The sequence below is a fragment of the Cajanus cajan genome, chromosome 10 (assembly GCF_000230855.2).
Source record: "Cajanus cajan strain Asha chromosome 10, NIPB_CcT2T_4, whole genome shotgun sequence".
NCBI lineage: Eukaryota > Viridiplantae > Streptophyta > Magnoliopsida > Fabales > Fabaceae > Cajanus > Cajanus cajan.
The window spans coordinates 33,181,861-33,206,998 of NC_138526.1; the positions used below are offsets into that span (position 1 = coordinate 33,181,861).

Below are 25,138 nucleotides of genomic sequence, written 5' to 3' on the forward strand. Positions count from 1 at the left end.
TAGAGAACATCTGAGGATAGTTTTGCAGGTATTGAAGGAGAAACAATTATTTGCAAAGTTGTCAAAATGTGAGTTTTGGTTATCTGAAGTTAAGTTCTTGGGTCATGTGATTTCTGCACAAGGAATTGCAGTTGATCCTACTAAGGTGGAAGCGATTTTGAGGTGGGAGCGTCCAAAATCAGTTACTGAAATTAGAGGTTTTGTGGGATTGGCTGGCTATTATAGAAGATTTATAGAAGGATTTTCTAAAATAGTTATGCCTTTGACACAGCTGACCAGGAAGGATCATCCTTTTATATGGACGGAGGAGTGTGAGAGGAGTTTTCAAGAGTTAAAGGAAAAGTTGACTTCGTCTCCAGTATTGATTCTGCCAGATCCTAATAAATCTTTTGAGGTTTATTGTGATGCATCTCATCAAGGTTTAGGATGTGTTCTTATGCAAGATAGGCAGGTTGTGGCCTATGCATCTAGGCAGTTAAAGACTCATGAACGAAATTATCCTACGCCTGATCTAGAGTTGGCGGCGGTGGTTTTTGCTTTGAAGATTTGGAGACATTATCTCTATGGAGCAAAGTTTGATGTGTTCAGTGATCATAAGAGTTTGAAATATTTGTTTGATCAGAAAGAGTTAAATATGAGGCAAAGGAGGTGGATTGAGTTTTTGAAAGATTATGATTTTCAGTTAATGTACCATCCAGGTAAAGCAAATGTGGTGGCAGATGCTTTGAGTAGAAAATCTCTTCATATGTCTTACATGATGGTTAAAGAGATGGAGTTAGTAGAGAAATTCAGGGATATGAATCTTAATGTTGTGATTGCCTCAGATCTTATTAGTTGTGGTATGACTACCATTACTAGTGATTTCTTAGAGATGGTGAAACAAAAACAAGTTCAGGATGCGAGTTTGAACAAGGTTAAGGAGTTGTTGGGTTCTGAGAAAGCTGAAGGATTTAAACAAGATATGGATGGAATCTTGAGGTATAAGGGTAGAATTTGTATTCCACAAGTTGAGGAGTTGAAGAAGTTGATACTTGAGGAAGGTCATAAAAGTAAGTTGAGTGTACATCCAGGTATGACAAAAATGTATCAAGATTTGAAGAAAATGTTTTGGTGGAATGGAATGAAAAGGGAGATAGCTGAGTATGTTGCATCTTGCATTGTGTGTCAAAAAGCTAAAGTGGAACATCAAAAACCAGGAGGTTTGTTACAAATGATGGAAGTGCCAGAATGGAAATGGGATAGTATAACCATGGATTTTGTTGTTGGATTACCAAGGTCTGCTAAGAATTGTAATTCTATTTGGGTGATCGTGGATAGATTAACTAAGTGTGCTCATTTTCTTCCGGTGAATATAAAGTGGTCCTTAGAAAGGTTAACTCAATTGTATATTAAGGAGATTGTTAGATTACATGGTGTGCCCTCCAGTATCATCTCTGATAGGGATCCTCGTTTTACATCCCGATTTTGGCAGAGTTTGCATCAGGCGTTAGGAACTAAGTTGAGACTCAGTTCTGCTTATCACCCACAAATTGATGGGCAGTCTGAGAGGACTATCCAATCTTTGGAGGACTTGTTGAGGGCTTGTATTTTGGATCATCTAGGGAATTGGGAAGAGATGTTGCCTTTGGTCGAGTTCACTTATAATAACAGTTTTCATGCAAGTATAGGAATGGCACCGTTTGAGGCTCTGTATGGGAGGAAATGTCGAACACCTTTGTGTTGGTTTAAAGAGGGAGAATCAGTGATGGTGGGGCCAGAGATCATCTTACAGACTACTGAAAAGGTGAAACAAATTCAGGAAAGAATGAGAGCTGCTCAGAGTCGGCAAAAGTCTTATGCAGACAAAAGGAGGAAACCTTTGGAGTTTTCAGAAGGAGAACATGTGTTTTTGAAAGTAACTCCTACCACAGGTGTGGGAAGAGCTATCAAAGCTAAGAAGTTGAATCCTAAGTTTATTGGACCGTATCAAATTCTCAAGAGGATTGGACCAGTGGCATATCAGATTGCATTACCTCCATTCCTTTCTAATCTGCATGATGTGTTCCATGTTTCACAACTGAGGAAATATATTCACAATCCAAGTCATGTCTTGGAATCAGAGGCAGTACAAGTTAAGGAAAATTTAACTTTTGAGAAACAGCCAGTTTCAGTGGCAGATAAGAAAGTTAAACAGTTGCGAGGTAAATCTATCAATTTGGTGAAAGTTATTTGGGATGCGATTACTAATGAAGCTACTTGGGAGTTGGAGGAAAGGATGAAGGATCAATACCCATATCTCTTTTAGAGTAAGTGAATTTTCGAGGACGAAAATTTTTGTTGTTGGAGAGAATTGTAATACCCATTTTTATTATTATGGCATTTTCGTAAATTTTCAAAGGTTTAGGGGTATTTTTGTAATCTTATTATTGGATGGCATTTTGGTAATTATCGGTGGCATTTTCGTAATTTTTATTAAAATTTTTGGGGCATTTTCGGATTTTGGAACGGGCTGTTCCAAAAGCGGAACGGGCCGTTCCAAAAGAGAAAAACATGTGTTCTGTGGTTGTGCAGAACAGGGCCGGAACGGGCCGTTCTCCAAAGGAGAACGGGCCGTTCTGCTTGGAGAACGGGGCGTTCCCCTTGCAGAACGGGCCGTTCTGCTTGGAGAACAGGGCGTTCTCCTTGCAGAACGGGCCGTTCCGAAAGGAGAACGGGCCGTTCTGCTGGGTTTCGAAACGGGCCGTTCCGGGGCCGTTCCAGTCGAAAATTTTACGTTGTTCTGAAGGGTTCAGAACGGGCGTTCCGTTTTCGGAACGGGCCGTTCTGGTTAGGTGGCGGAAATTTGCTATAAATAGGGGCCTTGGGGTGTTGGGAATGTATGCCTTGAGAGAGAAGAATTCCTAGAGAGAGAAAGAAGAGAGAGAAAGGGAGAAAGAGAGAGGAAAGAGGAGAGAAAGAAAGGAGAATCCAGTAGAGGAGATTCTGCCCGAGTTTCGGTTCTTGTTTAAGGAGAGAGGTGGAGGTTCTGCCCGAGTTTCAGTTCAGGTTCATACAAGTAAGGGTGGTATTTATAAAATTAATCTAGTATGCTAAGTAAGGGTGGTATTTATAAAATTAATCTAGTATGCTAAGTAAGGGTGGTATTTATAAAATTAATCTAGTATGCTAAGTAAGGGTGGCATTTATAAAATTAATCTAGTATGCTAAGTAAGGGTAGTGCTTATAAAATTAATCTAGTGCGTATGACCATGATAGGAATAGTATAATTTTAATATGCTATTTTGTTTGTATGAAGATTGTTATTTATTCAAGTTGATGGTTGTTTTGGATAATTATATTATTATTATATTGACAATTTGGCATGGTTATGATATATGTTTAATTATGGAATATGCTGTGTATGTGGTTTGGAAAAGTAAATAGGACTTAAAGGAGTAAGGTTATGGTATGGATTAGATCTCTTGGTGAGATCAGGATATAATCTTTGGAAAAGTATGAAATTGAGAATCCCATGGTGAGGATTCCAATGTGGAACTTTTCCAAAGGTTATATGATAAACCACTTCAGATGTTAGGTGGATTCTGAAGTACTCCTTTAAGTATTCTATTTGCTACCGGTATGGGGGCCAGGTCGAGTCATACCGATGGATGAAGTGGCCATGATCACCAGGGTTACGTGACGACGTAATTCCAGCTGTATATTTTCCATGAGAGGTCAGGTGTGATTCCTGTGTTGCTGATATGTTTCAGCGTGCGTGTCAACACTTGGTGGATGGTGTTGAGGCCAACATTGTGAGGATATGTTGGTGTGAGATCATGGAATAATTATACAGTGGTGTGACTTTGTTTCTGGATGTGGAATATGTATACAAATGGTGTGGATTGTATGCATTGGATTCTAGATTTGATTTATATTTGGCATGGAAATAACTATTTATAAGGTTTATTTCCTTGGTGCGGATATATATATATTATGGATAAATATCTGTTTAATGATATTTTATCATGTACTATGGTTGGTTTTATATGTGCTAACCCTTGCATGTTTTCCATGTGGTTTGGACTGTGATGATCTCACTTTGTGGGGGAGCAGATCAGGTGTGAGGCTTGGGATAGCAAGAAGTCTTCTGATAGCTACTTTGAGTAGTAGCAAGGTTTAGAGCTTGACCAGCACCTAGGGTGTCTATATTATATTATCTTTTGGATTACTGTATAACTTTACTAAGGATGATGACTCTGCTATAGCAGATTATATTATATATTTTGGAAACAATTTATATGTTATTGTATAATTACACTCTAGCGTAGCTGGCTTTTGCTCTATTTTCTTTATTTTATATATTTTATTTTGGTTGGTTATTGATGTGACGGCCTAGGGTGGGTCGTTACACAAATAATTAAGAAGATACTAAAATTATGTTCACGATGAAGGAGTAGAATAATTTACTTGAGTTCATGTTTTCAAATTTCATCATCATCATTGTTCACATAAAAAAGACACAAATTATATTGTATCTTTCTTGACCTTTTGTCAAGTGAACCTGATCAAATACCTAGTTGAGTACCCTATCACTCATACCCCTATTAGTAAAATAAATCGACATTTACTTGACTTGAGACTTATATTTAATACAAAATCTAGTCATTAATGATAATGATTAAGTATAAAAATACGATATTCAATAACGAGTAAATTTCTAACAAAATCTTGAGATTCTTAGGGTATATAAAGACATAACAATTTGTTATAAAATCTTCATTTTAGGATAAAGAAAAATTGCACACATATTTTGAATGTTTCAAACATAGATAACGTCTAAGTCTTTTTTAGTGTATTTTTCATATTGAAACATTCTATAATAAAATAATCAGAACACATATTTTACATGTTTCATATTTTGATAAATTAATTCTTTAATCAATTTAAAAATTTATTATTTTTCATAACATTTTTCTATATTTAATTTTATAAGAAAAATAAAGAATTAAGTATTTTCCATATCTAATTATCACAAGTTTCATTATGCATTTTTTATATTAAATGTAAATTTTTCTAGTTATGTAACTTTGGACTATTACCATAAATTTATTTTTATAATTTTATCAATTAGGAATCTTCAATGAAATTTTGATCGATTATTTTTAATAAGATATTTTCTTCCAATCACATTTTTTTAAAGTTTAATTACTATTTTAGTCATTATAATTTTATAAATTTTACCTTTAAATTTTTATATTATATAGTTATAAATATTCAATTTTAGTCCTAATACATACTATTTTTTTTTATTCCTATCATTTATAACTATAGGAATTAAAAGATAACATTTATAAAAATTATGAAGACTAAAAGGAAAAAAAACATATATAAAGATTAAAATGAAATGTTATTAATTATAAAGATTAAAAGGTAAAGTTCATAAGAATATAAGAAAAAAAATTAATTAAATATTTTTTCAATCTACAAAACTTTATAACTTATTGATAGAATGTAGAGAAACGAGATCCATTATATATCTACTTTTGCTGTGTTTATGGCGATTAGATTTGGGCCAAGAATAGTGCAACGACACCGAAAGCCCAGAATCATTGATATATGGGCCGGCCCAAAACTCTAAACCCCTAACAGCCCAACTCTGACGAACTAAACCCTAATCTTCTTTCTTCTTCTTCTCACTCGTTTCTTATTCATCTAAACCTTAAACCCTAACCCTCTATCATGGCTTCCGGGAGGGTAAGCACCGAGACGGTGGCGAAAGCCGTCGACGCTCTCCTGAAATGGCGTCGCTCCCAATCGGAGACTCAAAAACCCAAGCTCTTCGACGAGGACGAGGAATTCGTGTACCTAATCCTGACGATGAAGAGGATTCCGTCGAACTCTCGCGTGAACCCTCACAAGGTCCCTCTCCCGCACTCGCTAATCTCTCCGTTCTCGGAGCAGTGCCTGATCCTCGACGACAGGCCCAACAAGGCCCGCGTGACGAAGGCCCAGGTCCAGGCCAAGATCCAGGCCGACTCCATTCCCGTCGCCAAGGTCCTCAAGCTCTCGAAGCTCGCCTCCGATTACCGCCCCTTCGAGGCCAAGCGCAAGCTCTGCGACTCCTACGACCTCTTCTTCGCCGAGAAGAGCATCGTTCCGTTGCTTCCGCGGCTTCTCGGGAAGCACTTCTTCAAGAAGAGGAAGATTCCCGTGCCGGTGGATTTGAGCAAGAAAAACTGGAAGGAGCAGGTGGAGAAGGCGTGCTCCTCCGCCATGCTGTTCATGCGGACCGGCACGTGTAGTGTGGTTAGGGTTGCGAAGGTGAGGATGGAGAGGGATGAGATTGTGGAGAATGTTGTGGCGGCGGTTGAGGGAGTTGTGGAGGTTGTGCCGAAGAAGTGGGCGAATGTTAGGTCGCTGCATTTGAAGCTGCTGGAGAGTGTGGCGTTGCCTGTGTACCAGGTTGTGCCCGATGTGAAGTTGAGGATTGAGGGGGTTAGCGTTGAGGATGAGGCAGAGGTTGGGGCCAAGGAGAAGAAGAGGAAGAAGGGGAAGGATGGTGATGTTCGTGAGAAGAAGAAGGGGAGGATTCATGAAGTTAGGTATATGGATGATAGTGTTGGTGAGGAGAAGATTGAGAATGGTGATGGTAGTGATGATGAAGTGGTGGATAAGAAGAGGAAGAAAGGGGTTGCGAGTGATGCGAGTGGCGGTAAGCGGTTGAAGAAGAAAGTGTCTAGTGCCACTAAGGAGAAGAAGAAGAAGGGATTGTCTGGTGAGAAGGGGGTTAAGGAAGATTTGGTTGTTAAGGATGAGGAGGCTGGTGATGATAGTGATGATGAAATGGTGGATAAGAAGACGGAGAAAGGGGTTGCGAGTGATTCCAGTGGTGTTAAGCGGTTGAAGAAGAAAGATTCTAGTGCTACTAAGGAGAAAAAGAAGAAGGGATTGTCTGGTGGGAAGGGGGTTAAGGAGGGTTTGGCTGTTAAGGATGAGAATTCAGGGGTGAAGAAGAAGAGAGGGGATGTGGAGGTGAAGGCTAAGAAAAGTGTGAAGGTTAAGAGAAGTAAGAAGGCTGCTTAAGTTGAATGTTGTTGTTCATTATTGTTTAATGTTAGAATTTGCTGCTGGATGAGGCTCTGTGCAATACTGTGTGGTTTTCTGCATCGAGTCCTCGGGCGGATTTTTGTTTATGTCGGTTCGATTTTGTCATTTACTAATTTAAATTTTGCTATACTTGAGGTTTAGAATGGTTCTTAAATGGGTGAAATCAAAATGTTGCATCCCCATGAATTTATTATACTTTAATTATCTAGGTATTGCATGTTGGAGATCAGCTTAGAAATTGATAGGAGAATTCTGAGAACAAATTAATACTTTCAGTGGGTTGAGGATGGTTTCCTATTCTTGCGCACTGCATAATTTTTTCTGTTTTTTCTGATGTATTCTAGCAATATATCTAAAATTTCATATCTTTGTTTTCTTTCAAGATATTGAGCGTTTCATTTCTTGAATGCTAAGGTTAATGGAAAATGTCGATTATGAAACTATCTATTTACCTGTACATCAGGGCACCAATAATTAAACAGGTATTGATTTTACAGTGTAATAGGAGTAGAAGCGCTTATGAGTTTAAAATCACTCTTGGGTTCAAAACTCTGGATGTCATTCAATGGATGCATTAGTCATCTATCTATGCCGTCTTGGAAACAATGATATCAAGTGCATATATGCAGCATGTCTTGGTATATTGTTTAATCATCTGTAATGGCCTGAGTAGCTAGCCGGAGATTATATTAAAGATGCAAACCGATAGTCATTTTGAGTGCATGTTATTTGTAATAATTTTAAGCTACTAGGACATGTGCTACTGTGTTTCTGTTATGTCTGTTTTCTTTGGGGTATGGAGTGTTAGGCTGAATTCTTGCAAGTTCTTATTATTCTTAAGTATATACAAAGAAGTATTTTTGAATAATATCTGCCGAAAATTGTAATAGATATGGATCAATGTGTACTAGGAATATTTACTGACCTAGATTTATTTTTTATTAATATCTGCTGAAAATGTGTTATTTTTATCTCTAGTATACTAAGGTCATTTGTAAATCAAATAGGTTAATATTCATGAGCACACATTCAAACTGTTTTCTTCTTGCCAGTCATGATCCTCCTTTCAACCGTGTATTTTTTTTTTCTCCTTTAAGATTGCAACATCCATGGTTTTCTGCTTCGTACTTCACTACTGTGCAACCAGATTGTATTAAATTTTATCTATCTGATTTCCCCTTCATTTCAAATTATTAATTTAAGCTACAGTTGTGCTGTTGATCATAATTTTCTGTACTTTTTTCAATTTTAACTTATGAACATTGATCTTCATGCTATTCAAGTTTTTAGAAAATCACTGTGTTGCTGTTAGACGCATTTTAACCCTGTTTAAATGGATAGGAATATCTAGCTTATTAAGTTAAACATCCCTCTATGTTCCCATGCAAAAGTCAAAGAGTTAGGGGCCTCAACTGGTGTTATAGTCAGAAACAACAATAAAACTTGTGACCTTTTGTGCTAAGTTAGGTTGGACGTGGAATTGGATTCTGTACTTCTGTGATAATTTGAGTTGGACAAGTTAGCTCGTAGCTTCTATTAGTTTTTCCTGTTATATAATTGCACTTTATTTTTCTTTTCTTTTTGATATCGAACTTTTTAGATTTCAAATTAGCTACTTGAAGGTTTTAAAGCATTCTGTAATTCAGTTAAATAAACATTGTGTGTGATGCGATAACATTGGTAAACATTTGGCTTCTAGTTTGATTTTTTTCAATGTCTCGTCCAACTTTTCTAAAGGTTTCTTAAATTATGCCTGCTTTGTTCTTTAATCCAAGGAATGTTGTTCTGCCATCTTTTCACTTTTCCACTTTCTTCTGATGCTCATCTGATGTTAATAAACAGTTCAATGGTTCCTTAACTATGAAGTTCTTGTATTAATTTTCACCCTTTTAAGTGATGAACTAGACTGATTATTCTGCAACTTTTACTAGCTCGTCTGAAACATTAAATGCAGCATACTTGAGAGGTGCAGTGGGATCCGAATATTTGAAAGTTGAAGCTAGGACTACACTGTTTTGTTCTAATTGTGATAACGATTGTTCAAGTCTGATTGTTAATAAAAGAAGTAATGGGTCTGCTCTTCAAAGAGAAAGAGAAAGAGAAAAATTCTTTACCTAAATATTTCACGATTAAAGTGGAACCATCAGCAATTTTGTCATGTAATAATAATGAGGAGGGGATTATATGTTCAATAACAATTTCTGGGAAAAATACAAATAAGACGTGAACGAGTGGCTTAGAGCTTTTTGTACATTCTGGTTGGGCTGCTATATGCCACGAGGTATATTCCGTTGAATCCTGATCTCTTCTTCTGATGTTGATAGTTGATGGGTGAAATGGATAAATCCATAGGTGGCTATGTTATAATTACATATATATCCGTTACATACCAGAGTATCAATACTATATTGAATTGATAGAAAGAGATTTAGTGGAATGGAATGCCCTGGAATGAAATATATTTAATTTTTTCAATTTGGACACTGAAATATTAAATTATTAAATTTAATTTTCTTTTAGTATATCCTCTTCTAGTAATCTGAACATAGTCTTGATCCTATACACTTTGACCTGTTCATCCTTGTTCAATTTATGTTCACTCATCCTATCCAACAGTTGTCTCATCAAGGTGCTGCAGTCAAATTTGTTCGTGTGCACCGCGCGTGCTGATTAGCCACGTAAGTTCTTATTTATGTGATCCAAACCAATTAGGCAATACTAATATATAACCCCTTTTGGTTTATAGTGTGATTTCTCTATCAAAAGCCGTATTTGCAGGGGTGATAAGTGGTTTCTTTGTCAATAGTGGTAGTAATGTTGGAAAGGCAATTGAAGACCAAGTTTAAAGTTTAAAACGTCTAGCAATTGATGAACTAACCCTTGTTTCCTTTCCAATTGTGGGCGGCTTTGTTACAGATGGCAGTGCCACAAGGGGTGCACGTGATCTGAGCTTGTCGTTTTAGGCTTTTGGTGAATGTTTTTCCTATCATCTCGATGCAAAATGACATGAGAGGTTGCTATCAACAAAAAGAAGAATGACTGAAACTACAGTATGTGTCTGTATGTATATAAGAGATGCACATAATGCTGTGAACACTAGAAAGGCTCCTTGGTGGTTTCAGATAGGCACAACATCACTCTCATGAATTAGTCAAATTTTTATCATGAAGCTTTGAATGGAAAGTAACCGTATTTGCATGTTATAGACAATGGATTAAGTTTAGAGGTGCACTAAGTGGTGCATTGGACTTTTCAAAACACCAGGGAAAAAAAAAATAAAGGGATTAGATTTGGGCACATGACCATGTTCTTATCATTCTCCAGATAAATGTGCACCGTTGTTCTCCAAATTTGGAATTTGGACACACATCTGTTACCAAATACACAGAAAGGGAAATTTCAATAATTTTGACAGGAAAAAAATATTGAATATTGTTCATGGTTGGCTACACAAATACTGCATTGACTCATGATTACTTTGAAATGAAATCATTATTATGGGAGTTTAGTTTGTCCCGCACTGTTGGCTCTGTCACATTCCAGAATCTAGACCTTTGCATAAACCAAGATTCTTTTGGCCCAAAAGCACCATGCTTTGTATTGGATGCCAGTTTATGATTGGCCAACACACTTACATATCTGAACTTTGTTCAGAGTTAGACCTCAGTCACAATACACTGAAACAAGAGGCGTATTGGCTCAAATTAACTCATTTATGTCACTTCTGTTCTTTCTCTAACATGGAAAATTAACCCACTTTATTATTTGATTATATATTGGTAAGTTTGATTTGTGCTGCCTCAGTTAGTGCACGGTTCCCAACAAATATCCAAGTGTATAAGAGAGGCTTGTATGTATGTGTGTGACTTTTGAGTGTTAACTTTAACTACTAGTGGTGTGGCAGTCTTTTACCAAAAATATCAAAACGTTGAACAAGTTTCATATTTCTGATATGAAATTTTATTATGGATTACATAATATACACATGCGCACATTAATGTACTCTAATATGATGAAGCCATAGCCTACTTCTTTGACAAAACTAGAAAACACTGTTCCTCATCCCATCCTGAAATCTTGATAATGCTCGCATGCAAATGGTAGGTCTGGAATAATTAGGGCAGATACATTGATGTTGAGTTTGCCTGCACAGTGGGCAGTAGTGTCACCTAAGAGACAATGGTTTGGTTTCTTGTGTAGCCTATGATTTAGTAATGGGTTAGTATGATCAAAATTATTGTAAAAGAATCTAATGTGCATTTAACCAGGGTTAGAAAATTAGGCCTAGTTTTTTTTTTTTTTAAACCACAGTATTCCCCATTGATGAGAAATTATTATGATTGGAATCATATGATTCCGAACAATCTATAGGTAACATGTCATTAACTTTTTTTTTTTTTTTTATAAATTGAAAAATATGTTTATTTGGAGATTCACTAGATCATATAATGATATCTCTCGACTAAAAATTAAAGATTAATATGTCTAACTATACTATATTGTGTTTGGATTGATAGTGAAGACTTAAAAGTCACAATGATCCAACATGATTTTTAGAGTAGTTTTAAGACTATAATGAGTTCTTCAACATGATCCACTATTATTCTAAATACACTTATTTTCATTTTTTTCACTTTATAGTACAATAATTATCAAACTAGCATTATTGAATATTTTTTTGGAAAATGAAGTTCTACCAGAATTCATTTAAGAAATTAGTATTTTTCTATGGTGTTATAGTGTTTGGGTTGGTGAGGGTCTAAAAGTCACAATGACGCTATGATTTTTCATTACACAAGTAATTTTAAGCTATTTTTTTTGCGATACGTAATTAATTACTTTTCGTAATTAAAAAAAATGAATTAATGTATTATGAAGATTAACTAGACCATATAATGATATCTTCTAACTCAAAGTCAAAAACTAATATCTTGAACTTACTAAAATTCATATAAAAAAATAATGTTTCTTAGCAATACTAAGTCACGTTTCACTCTATAGTAGGGACTTAAAAGTCACAATAATCTACTATAATCTTTTTATCAATAAAAGAGTAGTTTTAAGATTATCATAATTTTTCAATTGGTCCAATGTTATTCTAAACACACTTATTTATATCTTTTTACTTTATAGTACAACGATTATGTACACGATTTAAACTTCAAATTTCTATCCAAATATTTTCTTCCCCTTAACAACTCACCTAGCCAACTTTCTTGAATTTTTTTTTTGGCAAATGAAGTTTCACTTCATACAATTAATAGGCCAAGTCTAATAAAACATGTGCACTAGTAAAATGCATGTACGAATGCCAAACTAGACATTAGTTTCCAAGATTTTTAAAGTGAGTTACAACACCAAGATTTTTTGAAATCTTTGTAATTACAATTACAATCACATGGATTGTTTTTCACATGTAATTTTCTTGGGTAATAAAGATTGCAATGAGAATTTAAAAGCTTGTTAATTATGATACTTGGAAAATGATTTGTTGAATCGAAGGGGAAAACATGATCACCATTGCAATGAAGGGTTTGATGTTACCCTTTTTCTCTTCTTCTTCAACAAGGGCACACTGGCCGCCACCCCCTTTCCATGGGAACATTAAAGGCACACACGTGACCCCTCTCACCGAAATTCAATACCTAAAAATGGGGAACCTGTATTTACCTAACCAGAAAAAAATAAATAATGAAATAGTCAAAATTTCCACCAATTGCCTCGTCTGCCAAACGTTGTCATCAAATTCCCTAATCTCCACTATTGGTTGTTTTTATATGACTGTGATGTCTCACACGGTTTTGGTCTACCCCATGAATGTGTGCCACTTTTCAACCATTGTTATTATATTACTGCATCATATCAATATCCCTATTTTCTTGATGACTTTAATTATATTACCTACATTCAATTTTCTCCTCTACCCCTGTTAATGGATTGAATTTGAAATCATGGTAGCAGGAAATTGTCAATTAAGTTGACTTGGAGGATCACACAAAATAAGTTGCATTGACAATCAAATTCACGTGTGGCTGTATCCACCTGGCCTGTGATATGTTCATCAAGATCCTTCACTAGGAGACCATATATATGAAGCAACTTTTCATTTGGTTTGAACCCACCCAAGTTTTTTTTTTTTTTTTATATATATATAAATTACTTGTACCTTTTATTCAAGTTAGATTAAATCATTATAAACAATAAAATATGTCTTCTAAGTATTTAACACAATTATATATTCAAAATTTGAATTTCATAGATGATTAAGCATAATCTTATACTAGCTGACCATGGTGTAGTTATCCATGTGAATATTATTTCAAGGTGTCACTTTTGATTGGATTTTTCATGAGTGAGGGTTTTTCTTTCAGGGTTACTATACTCATGCTACTTTTTGCATTACACTAGTAAGTTCGATAAATGTAGCACTCACAAGTCACAACTCAGTTTTTTGGAATTATTCAGAAAATATATACTACATTTTTTTAACATCTAACCTTTTGTGGCAGAATGAGGTATTTAACATGTACCAAGGGTTAAAATTAAAGGTTGTATACTTCACACTGGTCATTTCAACTATCAAATAGCTTTTTTAATTAGTTCATAGTTTTTTTAATTGATGAGAATTGAACCCAAAAGTAAATTATTTCATAAATGTATTTAATAAACAGATTATTATTTCATTAGCTGATACCATTGTTTCATATATATTTTTTTAATCTTTATCTTTAATATTTTAATAAGAAAATGATTATAGGGCCAAATTTATCCTTTTTTAGGAATAGATATCATTAATACTTTATATCTTAAAAAAGAAAAGTTATTGAACACTAGTTTAGAGAGAAAGAAGGATTTGTACCCGAGAGAGAGAGAAAGGACGGTTTAAAAAATATCAATAAATATTTTCTAATCTTTTTTAGTGAATAATATCAACGTATATTTAATGATAATGAATCTCCTTGAATAAGTATATTCACTATAATTGTAAGAAATGTCAAACTCACTTTATAACATAACTTTGAATAGAAAAATATTAAATTTTTCTAATAGAATGGCCAAGAAATTAATCGACATATTGATAGTGAATATTATATTTTGAATTTTTTTTTTATAAATGTTACTTTATTATTTATTCCAAGGATGATCCGGTCACCTTTTTCGAAATGTATAACATCACTCATTTGAACAAAATCTTTAAATCATTTGTGTTAACTCATAATGATAAAATGACATCTAATTTAAAATTACTAAAATATTAATTATTAGAAAATGAAAAAAAAAACTATTTCATTAGAGAATTTTTTTTATTACCCACTAATATCACATGTCTAATTATATTACATTTTGCAATAGTTGGATTAAAGAATTTTAACAGCATGATTTCAATCATATATTAACAAAACCATTAGTTCGTTTATACCCATTTTTTTAATCCTATGATGACGAAATTGATCACCTAACATCCTAACTCCCCTGCCCTCCTATCAGATTTCAGCACAAAATACTCTTTAGGCTATGTGTTTCCTTAATTTGTCTTCATTAGTATAAATTATTCACCATAACCCCATAAACAAAATTAATGTATAATGACTCATAGTTTTGTTCCAAATAAAGGTCATTCAAGAAAATTCCCATGGATGCCAGCTTATGAACAACCAATATGAATACAATTAAAAAGTAAATGTGGGGAGAGAGAGGGATTATATATTACTAGTTTTGGGCAAAGAATATGTCCAAAAATGTATTAATTCATGACAAAGATAAATAACAAAATAGATAATAAAATAGATAAATTAATAGAGAGGAGAGAGATTCATGCACAAGTGGACAAAATTAAAATAAATAAATGACCATGTCACCTCTCATCATCCTCTCTGTTGATTTCAGACTGGCTGCTTCATGTGCCAACTCTCTAATTAAGTAATTATTATCTTATTTTCTGCTTCCGAAATTAATGTAAGTGTAATAGTAAGTAATCGTGTTGAATTTAAATATATGATAAAGTCTTTGAAAATCAAAATTGTTTATCTCTCTACATACTAAGGGGGAGGTATTTATATATGCCAAAGTTTTTAACGTGATCTATCATCTAAATAAGAAGATTTACTTTCATTAACAACACGGTTTTTTTTTTTTACTTGGACTTAATTAAGTATTTTTTGACCCCTCAAATTTAGGTTTAAATTTTTATTTTTTTTTTCATTTAGTCCGCTGGTAAGGACTAAAATAATTAAAATTAATAATGGCAATAATTAGTTTGAATTTGAAAAAATAAAAAACTAAATCAAATTTAAGAGACAAGAAGTATTCAAGTCTTTTACACATTATTATTGTTTATTGTTAACGACCCAAAAATTTAAATTTAGAATTTCATGCAAACTACTCAATATCCTAATGAAATTTATCAATAAGTATCAAATTTTAAGTACAACTTAATTAGTAAATAATCTTGAGACTAACGTGATCATTCTTTACTCTTTAATAAACTTCATTCAATAACAAGAAATATCTACTTAAAAAGACTGATAAAACTATATATCTTTTTTAATATTTCTCTTAATCTCATACACATAAAATTTAACATATGAAAATAAGCAAGTTCCCCAGAATCAGAGGTAGAAATGAAGGAGTTGGCAGTGATTGGTTTGTGCACGTCATCATTCACTGGAGATAGACAAGTGAAATGACAATCCTACCCTTCCTCTTTGCAAACAATTACATGTTGACTTAGCCACTTGTGATCCCCCCTCCCATTTATATATACTCCTTTCTTCTCCTCTTTCCTTTATTATACCTTTCAAATTTCTCACTTCAACTTTGAGAGCTTCTTTATTTCTCTTTCTCCACCTAAAGAAGAAAAAAAAAATGAGCAACATAAGCATGGTAGAGGCAAAGCTTCCACCAGGATTCAGGTTCCATCCAAGAGATGAAGAACTTGTGTGTGATTACTTGATGAAGAAGGTGACACACAATGATTCCCTTCTCATGATAGATGTTGACCTTAACAAGTGTGAACCATGGGATATTCCTGGTGAGTAGTGCATATCATGCATTATATTCTCTACTATATATATAATTATTGCATCATATCATACATGATACATGCCATGTTTCTTTCTCTATATATTTGATCATTTGAGTTCAACATCTTTGGAAATTAATCTCATCAATTCATAGTTTAAATTTCCTTCTCATATAGAAAAAATTATGTTAAATTTTTTTTGGGGGGTGGGGGGTAATTGATATAGTTTTTTTTTTCTTCATCTCACATGTACAAAGGCACCCCACATGATACTAATTATGGACATGCAGCATGCTTGATCCATCTCAGTTTGCTATTTTGGTTGGTAAAGAACAAAATGAGTTGTTGCTTTCATTTGTGTTGAATTCTGTCCTGTTTTAAAGTATGATAAGGGTGAATTGACTGTGTGGGGTGAGGTGATGATAGCATCTGCAATGGCTCAAATAGATCCCAATCTATTCTTGCACTTGAGAGTGCTTTCATACAACACCTTCAAGCTTTCATTGTTGGATTTGTTGCAAACCATTTCATCACAAAATTAACTGAAACTTTGTGACTTAAATTAATTAAATTCCATTTTTGGTAGGTCATACCACAATACTGATATCTTATAGATATATGGCATGTTGATCAGTCCATGAACAAACGTGTATTTCATCCTACTGAAACAGACTAATCTTATTTATGATTGTATGATTGTCACCAATTTGAAGAATTTTCATTCTGATATGATATTACATGATTTTGCTTCTTTATGCATGCCAATTAATGAAAGAGTAAGATCAAAACCGTTACTATTCTTTCATTCTGGGATCAATAATTCCATCTATGATGTATGATCTATGTTAATTGAATATTTTATTCTTGTGGAATAATTGGAAAACATATATCATTATTTTCAGTCTGCATTTTCATGTGGGTCATAACTTTAAATCCAATCCCAGCCACATTCACACAGATAGGTACAGGTGGTTGTACTCCTGTTCCATATAATAATGATACATATATTGGAAAATATTATTAAATTTTTTATTTTAATAAAAAATGAATATCTCTTCATTAATACTTTATAATAATTAAGGTTATGAAATATTTATGAATATAAAACATGTTTAGATACAAGTTAAACTTACTTTTGAGAATTTTTCCACTGAAAATAAAAAATATTTTTTAACAGATAAACTTTCAAAAACACTTCTAAACTCATTTACATTTACACACAAGTGCATATTCATTGAAAGGGATCTACATAGTAAGGTTGGAAACTTTGAATGGGAAGCTCTAAAAATCATATATTGAAAATATATATTGTAATATTATCTAACGATTAATGCAAGATATATATCACCTTCACAGCTTTTTTTTAGTTTTGAATAAATTGACTCATTGAATTTTGTCCTATTATAAAGTGTTTGATAGTGATTTTCACCACAATAATGCAAATATTGATTTTTATTGCAATAACAGACCAACACATGGATCATTCCCTTACATGTCATGTTAAAGTGATTGAACTCTCAACCCTTATCACTATTCTAGCTGGATCTCACCATGTATATAGTACTTTCATGTAAAAAACAAATATATAGTGAGATTTGACTTATCATAAGCAAGATAATTAAATTTACATATTCTCTTTAACTATCTTCTGTTATTGATAATTTTTTTCTCCTTAGTTGGATAATAATTTGAAGCCACTATTACTTTACTGAATTAGCAATATTAATCCCTTCTATAATTTTTTTGTCTACAAGGAGGAAAATGATTTCTTTCATTCTTGATTTTTAAATGTTTTTCTCTTTAAATATTTTTAAAATTTTACTTAAAATATCTGTATATTTATTCTTTTTGTTGTTGTATCTGCATAATTATTGAGATGCTTTTTAACAATTTTTTATCAACCAGGACAAAAAAAATTATGGGCCTGATATGATGGGTCAACATTGCTTTGGTGTGCTAGGCCATGTATTCATAGTTTACATTATTTTGGAAATAATATCAACTGTTTGATTATGAAACCACCATAATTAGCTTTGTATTTTATATAAGCATGTCATATGTGAAAAGAAATTGATAAGGATAGGCAAATCAGAAGAAACAAGAACAATTAGGCTAGTTATAAATAGGGCCTATCCGAATAGTAACCAGAATAATTTGCATTCAAATAATAATAATTCTTTCCCATTAAGAACTATTTGAATTTGTATTTTTCCTTAAACTGTATTCTGACTCTACTTATTATATATGTGCATTTCTAAAATAATATAAAATTCCATATAATACAATTGATAGAGTATAACCGTAAATTTTTTCCCCTCTTCTTGCACAATCAAAATTTCAATTCTTCTAATAAGACAAAGCAAAGAAAGTCATGAGCATTTAATTTTAGGATTATATTAAACAAAAGATAACATTGTTAATGCCAATAGTTATTGTTAACTATACATAGTTGACTTCAACACAAGACATACCTTATTGACCCAACTGCACATGTTCCTCACCTTACTGAAATCAAGAGATTATATATCACCTCAAAAAAAAATATTAATAACACCCATCTTTTCTAAATATATAATATAGTTGAATCACTTTTCTCTTCAACTTACATAGTAATGTAACATTGTTAATATGAATAGTTGTTTTTAACTAGAAATAGTTGACTTTTAACACAAAACACATCATATTGAACTCAACTGTACACATGTTCTTCTTGAATTTTTTTATTTTTTATTTATCTATGAGAATCAAACTCAATATTAAGAAAATTTACAACAATTCACTCACTTTACTCAACCAATTGAGTTATATATACTCTTATATTTTTCATCTTACTTAAATCAATAGATTATATCCTCACCAAAAGAAAAAGAAAAAACTAATAACACCCTTGTTTAATTTCTATATATGATATATTTGAATCACTTTTTATCTTCAACTTACATAGTAATGTGTCATGATTTATGCATAATTGAAGCACTAGATTCTTAATATAATTGTAATGATTGTGCAGAAACAGCATGTGTGGGAGGGAAGGAATGGTATTTCTACACACAAAGAGACCGTAAGTATGCAACAGGGCTACGCACAAATCGTGCCACTGCTTCAGGGTATTGGAAGGCCACAGGGAAGGACAGACCTATCCTTCGTAAGGGCACCCTTGTTGGTATGAGAAAGACTTTGGTGTTCTATCAAGGAAGGGCACCCAAAGGGAGAAAAACTGAGTGGGTCATGCATGAATTTCGTATTGAAGGCCCACATGGACCTCCTAAAATTTCTTCTTCCAAGGTATTATTCATATGATTTTTAAGCTGATTATTGTAACAATTTATAATTATATATTTAAAGTTTAATAGACATACATTGATAATATTAAATAATTTTTTCGTTGTTCAATTAATTAAATATCATTATTAATATGACTTTTTATTGATTTATTATAAAAGTTAACAAATTTATCATAAACTTTTTTTAAGTATATTTATACTCCCTATTCATATACTATTTACTTATGATATAATTTCTGTTTCCTAAACCATTTCATTTAAAGTATTTTATGTTATCTTGTGTTAACATTTTATTCCAACATGTATTGGACCAAAATGAGTAAGCAATGTGGGTTTGTTTTCCCATTAACCACTTTGAATGGTCAAATATATATAGAATATTATTTCACATATAGACTTTTGCCATTAGCCTTGTTTTACTTCCTTTGCATGAATCAGGGAGTCAGCTAGTGATTTGCAATAAAAAAATTTAAGGATTTTTGACTTTTTGGAATATGTTTTTGCTTTATGCCAAAATCAAATTTGTCTCACCTGATTATTGGCTAGAATGTGACTACAAAATATATATTGGGTAGCTGACCTAAGAAGATCTCTTTGAATTTTTTATTAAACACATGTAAGTCTGTGAACATGAAAACAGCAAATTCTTCCATGTGTAAGGGATTTATGCTTCTGTTGAAAACAAACATTCAATCTTAATTCAATTTGTTCATATACAAACTTAAAAGTGTTTCCTTTAAATTTATATTCAAACAGACTAATATTATAGATTAATTATAATATCAATAATATTGTTTTTATTTTCACTTTCTTAACTTTTTGTGCCTCATCCACCAATTGAAGAACTTGACTTAGAAAATTTGGACCTTGTGTACATGCAGGAGGATTGGGTTTTGTGTAGGGTGTTCTACAAGAACAGAGAAGTTGCAGCCAAACCTAGCATGGGTAGCTGCTATGAGGACACAGGCTCTTCATCTCTTCCTGCATTGATGGACTCATACATAAGTTTTGACCAAACACAAACCCAAACCCATGCAGATGAGTTTGAGCAAGTGCCCTGCTTCTCCATTTTCTCTCAGAACCACCAAACAAGTCCCATTTTCAACCACATGGCCACTACCATGGAGCCCAAGTTACCTGCAGCCAACCATGTAAGTGCCTATGGAGGAGCACCAAACCTGGGTTACTGCTTAGACCCTTTTTCCTGTGACAGAAAAGTGTTGAAAGCTGTTTTGAGTCAAATCACAAAGATGGATAGGAATCCTCTTAACCAAAGTCTAAAAGGGTCACCAAGCTTAGGAGAAGGAAGCTCAGAGAGTTACTTATCTGAAGTGGGGATGCCCCACATGTGGAACAATTACTGATGTGGGACCTCCCTCTCCCCCAAGGGGAAAAAAAAATAAGAACAAGAAAAGAAAGAAAATGGTTAATTACAATGGGGGAGATTAAATTAATCCATTGTTTTAAGTCATGGTGATTGGTGAGTGCCTATGTTTAAATTGTGGTGTTTAGCTATTAATATTTACCCATCCATGATGTGTCCCAATATATTAGGAAAATGGGACTTGTAATTTAAACTTATAAATATTTGTAGTTGATTTTAGTTAGTGGATGAATTAGATGCTGAAATGTCTCTGTCTTTATAATGGAGAAGTTTTCCCGATATATTATTCTTTTTTTCTTACAAAGTCTCATATATTGTCTATGATTGAAATTAATGGCAATTTATAAATATTTTTTTCTTTAATTTATTAAGATATTTTTTTAAAAGGATGAAACTTTAAGGAGACATTTACTAAGAAAGAGGTTTTCTCGTATTCAAGAATGTGAGAATTATAAGTCCTATAAATTATATTCTTGAAAATAGATAAAATATATTTGGTTAGATTCACATCCTCATTTAGCTTGAATGGCAGGTGTACAAAGATTTTCGTGTATTAAAGATTTTTATGTTTGATTACACTAATATATACTTAAAAATATAATTTTTTTATAAAAATATATTTTTACTAAAATAAATTTATTAGATATATTTATTTACTCAAATCTTATTATAAATATGACATTAAATTATTTTTTAAAAAGTTGAAAAGTTATATTTAAAATTTAAATATAGAATTCAACAAAAAATAAACAAACAGAAATATTACATAATAATTAAGAAGAATAAAAATAAATATTTCATTTCATTCAAATAAATTAATTAAGTAATTAAAATTTTTTAACAAATACCATTAAATTATATAAACAAAATAGACTTTAATAATATTATTAAAAATGACAACGTCGAGAAATAATGAAATACAAGAAAGAAAGAAAAATAAAGATATGAAAGGGAGAGTGAGAGAGAGAGGAGGGAGAAAGAAAAATAGAAGGAGAGAGAGAGAGGAAGAGAAGGGGAGAGAGAGAAAGAAAGAGAAAGAGAGGGAGAGAGGAAGAGAAAGGGAGTAAGAGTGAGAGAGAGAAAAAGAGAGAGATTTTCTATTTTTTTATAAATATTGTATTCTTTTTATATGCATTAAACTTTTTTTTTAACTCAGGAAAGTTAGATTATCATCCTCTCAAAGTGAGATAAATATAATTTATGAAAAACTATATTCTTGAGAATCTATTTTTTTTTAAAGTAACTACCAAATATAAGAAATTAAATTTTTCAAAAATGTAAAAACATGTACCAAACATCCCCTAAAGATTTACAAGAGTAAAAAATAATAATAACTTGGTTAATTGTCTAACAATAAAATGACTCCTTGTATTCCGTGTAGTGTTGAAGGTTTATTTTAATAAAATAGATTTGAGTTTAATTTCATTTTATAAAATTTAACTTTCAAAAATAAAAATTATTATTTTTATTTATATATACTACATATCTGTCTCATTAGCTACCATGAGATCTCTAATATTTTATTTTATTTCTTGTTATGTTTTTAATCGGATATTTCAATAAATGTTTATCAGCTCAAAAATTTTGACACTCCTTAATAAGTTAAAGGATAAAATTGAGAAAACCATAATATTTCAGATATTAATATCTTTAAAAAAAACAATTTGTAAATACCTTCCTTCCCTCTGTCACGAAAATTAACAATGTAGGAATTAATTAGTGTTAATACACTAAACATATGGGAAACATATAATGCGTATACAATTTCATAATGCTCTCGAAAAAAATTGCATAGCTTGTTGCAGGAGTAGCTATCATCGATCATGTAAGCCATATTTTAATGGACCAAAATATATAATAATTCTCATAAAAATCTTCTCCACAACCACCACAATAATGAAATAGGAATTTAATTAAAGAATAAGCTAAATACTATTGTTTTCATATGCTAAATTTTTTATGTAATTATCTGTACATAACAGACTAGGAAATTTAATAATAGTAGATTAGGCCATCCTGGCTTTCATATATTATATTTTTACCTTTACAATTATGTGATTGAATAAGCTAACGGGCCAATATGACGTACTACATGAACGTTTTATATATAATTTCATCACTCACACTAACAAAAAAATAATTAAATTCAAATAATGTAAATTAAAAAGTTGTTAGTTCGGATGAAACTACGATTAGTTTATTTATTTAAAATCTCAAGATGCAAAAAATATAATTAAAAAATAAAAGACATCTTTAGAAGTGATGAGTCTAAATTTTCAACAAATTATGAGTAACATAGGTGGATCAATAATATAATAATATGATTAAAAAATATTGACTAATATATGTTTCTTCTTTGGTTAGGCTATGGTTGCATAGAAGAACATATTTTCTTCAACCATAATGTTGTCTTCTAATGTTTTACTAGTCCCTAGCAATAGCATGTCCTTTGAATGTTATTAAGCTTTCATGTGTTTAGGTGAAAAAGTTTGTATTAAGTGCAATGTCAAACACATTAGAACAAAAGCAAAGTTAATCATCTTGAAAGTGTCGCTTTCGTGGGGTTGATTCATTGGAAGAGACAATTGCAATGAGAGGAGACTAAATCGTTATGACCTCAGCTTAAGGATTCTCTGACCTGTTTGGTGTTTTCCTTCCTTCATTTTTTCAATTTTTTTACAAGGGTTTTGATCTATTGGCCCTACACCTAGCTTTTATATAATACAAGTTACCAAACAACTTAATTAGAGGTTCAACTATGAGATTTTGAGTATGCTTTATGAACAACTATGTAATATTTCTGTTTTTTAAAATTATTAAAAAGATGTTTGAATTAATTAAATGAGGTTATAAATATTTATAAATTTTTAATAATTATGAGTATTTTTAATTAAATAATAAGTATTTATAAAATTATTTTGTATAATATTTATTGAAGAAATATATGTTTTTATGATATTTTGATATATATATATATATATATATATATATATATATATATATATATTGTTGGAGAAGTATGGTTAGGTTATAAGGCATTATGTATTTTTTATTATGTATTATGTATTTTTTTAATTAAAAGATAAGCGAGTTAAGTTTTTAAAAGAGAGATTTTCAGAGGGATGGATTCAGTTTATGTTTTTCTATGTTTACGCTTTTTTCATTTTGGAATAAAAAGAAACACTTGGAGAACATGAAGGAGATCGTCTTGGAGCTTTGCAATCTTTGTCTAGTAATTGTTGAGGTATGAAAAAGTGAATAGTCTCGTTTTGGTTGTGATTATATGTTGGGTAGTTAGATTGGTCTCTAATTTCTTGTTTGTTCATGTATGTTGTGAGGAAGAAATCTCAATTCTGATTTATAAACTGAGAATTTATGTTTCATACTCTTCTTATGTGCATTATATATGATGTTTGAATTATATATGTAATTAATTTTGTGCATATAATTTGAATTGTTGAGAATTAGTGAGTGTTTATTGTTCGTGTAGGAAATCCTTGATTTATAAAGCAAAGCGGAGATTGATGTCAATTGCATGAATAAATGAAATTGGTGTTGGATTTGAGTAATCAATGGTATAATAAAGTATTATTAAGTTTTAATAATATTTTTTATTGATTAGCTTGAAGTTTTAGAGTTTTGGTGTAATAATGTGTGATTTTTGCACATTTTGTAGGTTTCTCATTGGGCGTGATCGTATCCACGTCGAGTGCAAGTGTTGCATAGAGGGTTATGTCATCTCTATGTCGAAAGTGAAAAATATCACGTCGGTGTGATAATATCAAAATTAGGTTTTGTGACCTTTATAAGAATTGTAGACTTGGATGTAAGCTTTACAATGCCATTAAAATAAGCAAAAAATGATATTTAAAACTCAAGTTATGACAAAATTAGTGAGAGGAAATCAAGCTGTCAAATTTAAACTAAAATGTTATTTTGTATTTTTAAAAAAATAGTAGATGGCAAAATCAACTTTTGAAAGTTATATATTCTTGTCTTAGACTTCTAACAAAAATTAAGATTAAATTGATATCATGTATATAACTCTAAATATTGTGTTTTGAACCATGAGAGGTCATAAAAAGATTAAGCTATAGAAATACAGGTTGCAAGTGGTGATGGTAAATTGTTTTACCATTTAAATATTTAATCTTATGAGTGGTTTGAGGTACTTGTGTCAATGTTTAAGAGAGAGAAAATATGAGAGAGAACAATTGTGATTAAGTTATGATGTGAATTGATTATTAACAAGTTTAAGTGTTTTGATGATAGCGATGTCTAAGGAATTAATGTGTGATATCAATAACATTGTGAGGCTGGTTAAGTTATTAATTTAAATGCTTAGTTTGATATTGATCCTTTAATGACTATGGTTGAGGTATT

The 25,138-nt window shown here is 31.9% G+C and overlaps 2 protein-coding genes across 2 annotated transcripts; both read left to right on the forward strand.

Annotated features, from left to right (window-relative positions):
- Positions 1–5,646: 5,646 nt before the first annotated feature.
- Positions 5,647–7,447, forward strand: LOC109805955 (uncharacterized). The gene has a single exon (XM_020368258.3). The coding sequence runs from the start codon at positions 5,698–5,700 to the stop codon at positions 7,039–7,041; it is 1,344 nt and encodes a 447-aa protein (XP_020223847.2). The 5' UTR covers positions 5,647–5,697; the 3' UTR covers positions 7,042–7,447.
- An 8,396-nt stretch (positions 7,448–15,843) lies between these two features.
- LOC109806036 (NAC domain-containing protein 21/22) lies at positions 15,844–21,036 on the forward strand. Its single transcript, XM_020368372.3, has 3 exons — positions 15,844–16,096; positions 19,098–19,372; positions 20,253–21,036. The coding sequence occupies exons 1-3, from the start codon at positions 15,931–15,933 to the stop codon at positions 20,733–20,735; spliced, it is 924 nt and encodes a 307-aa protein (XP_020223961.1). The 5' UTR covers positions 15,844–15,930; the 3' UTR covers positions 20,736–21,036.
- Positions 21,037–25,138: the final 4,102 nt, after the last annotated feature.

Excerpts from the sequence above, each read along its gene's own strand:
- LOC109805955 (XM_020368258.3), top strand. The coding sequence starts at position 5,698 with ATGGCTTCCGGGAGGGTAAGCACCGAGACGGTGGCGAAAGCCGTCGAC.
- LOC109806036 (XM_020368372.3), top strand. The coding sequence starts at position 15,931 with ATGAGCAACATAAGCATGGTAGAGGCAAAGCTTCCACCAGGATTCAGG. Across the intron at positions 16,097-19,097 it reads TGAACCATGGGATATTCCTG|AAACAGCATGTGTGGGAGGG; the intron begins GTGAGTAGTGCA and ends ATGATTGTGCAG. Across the intron at positions 19,373-20,252 it reads CTAAAATTTCTTCTTCCAAG|GAGGATTGGGTTTTGTGTAG; the intron begins GTATTATTCATA and ends GTGTACATGCAG.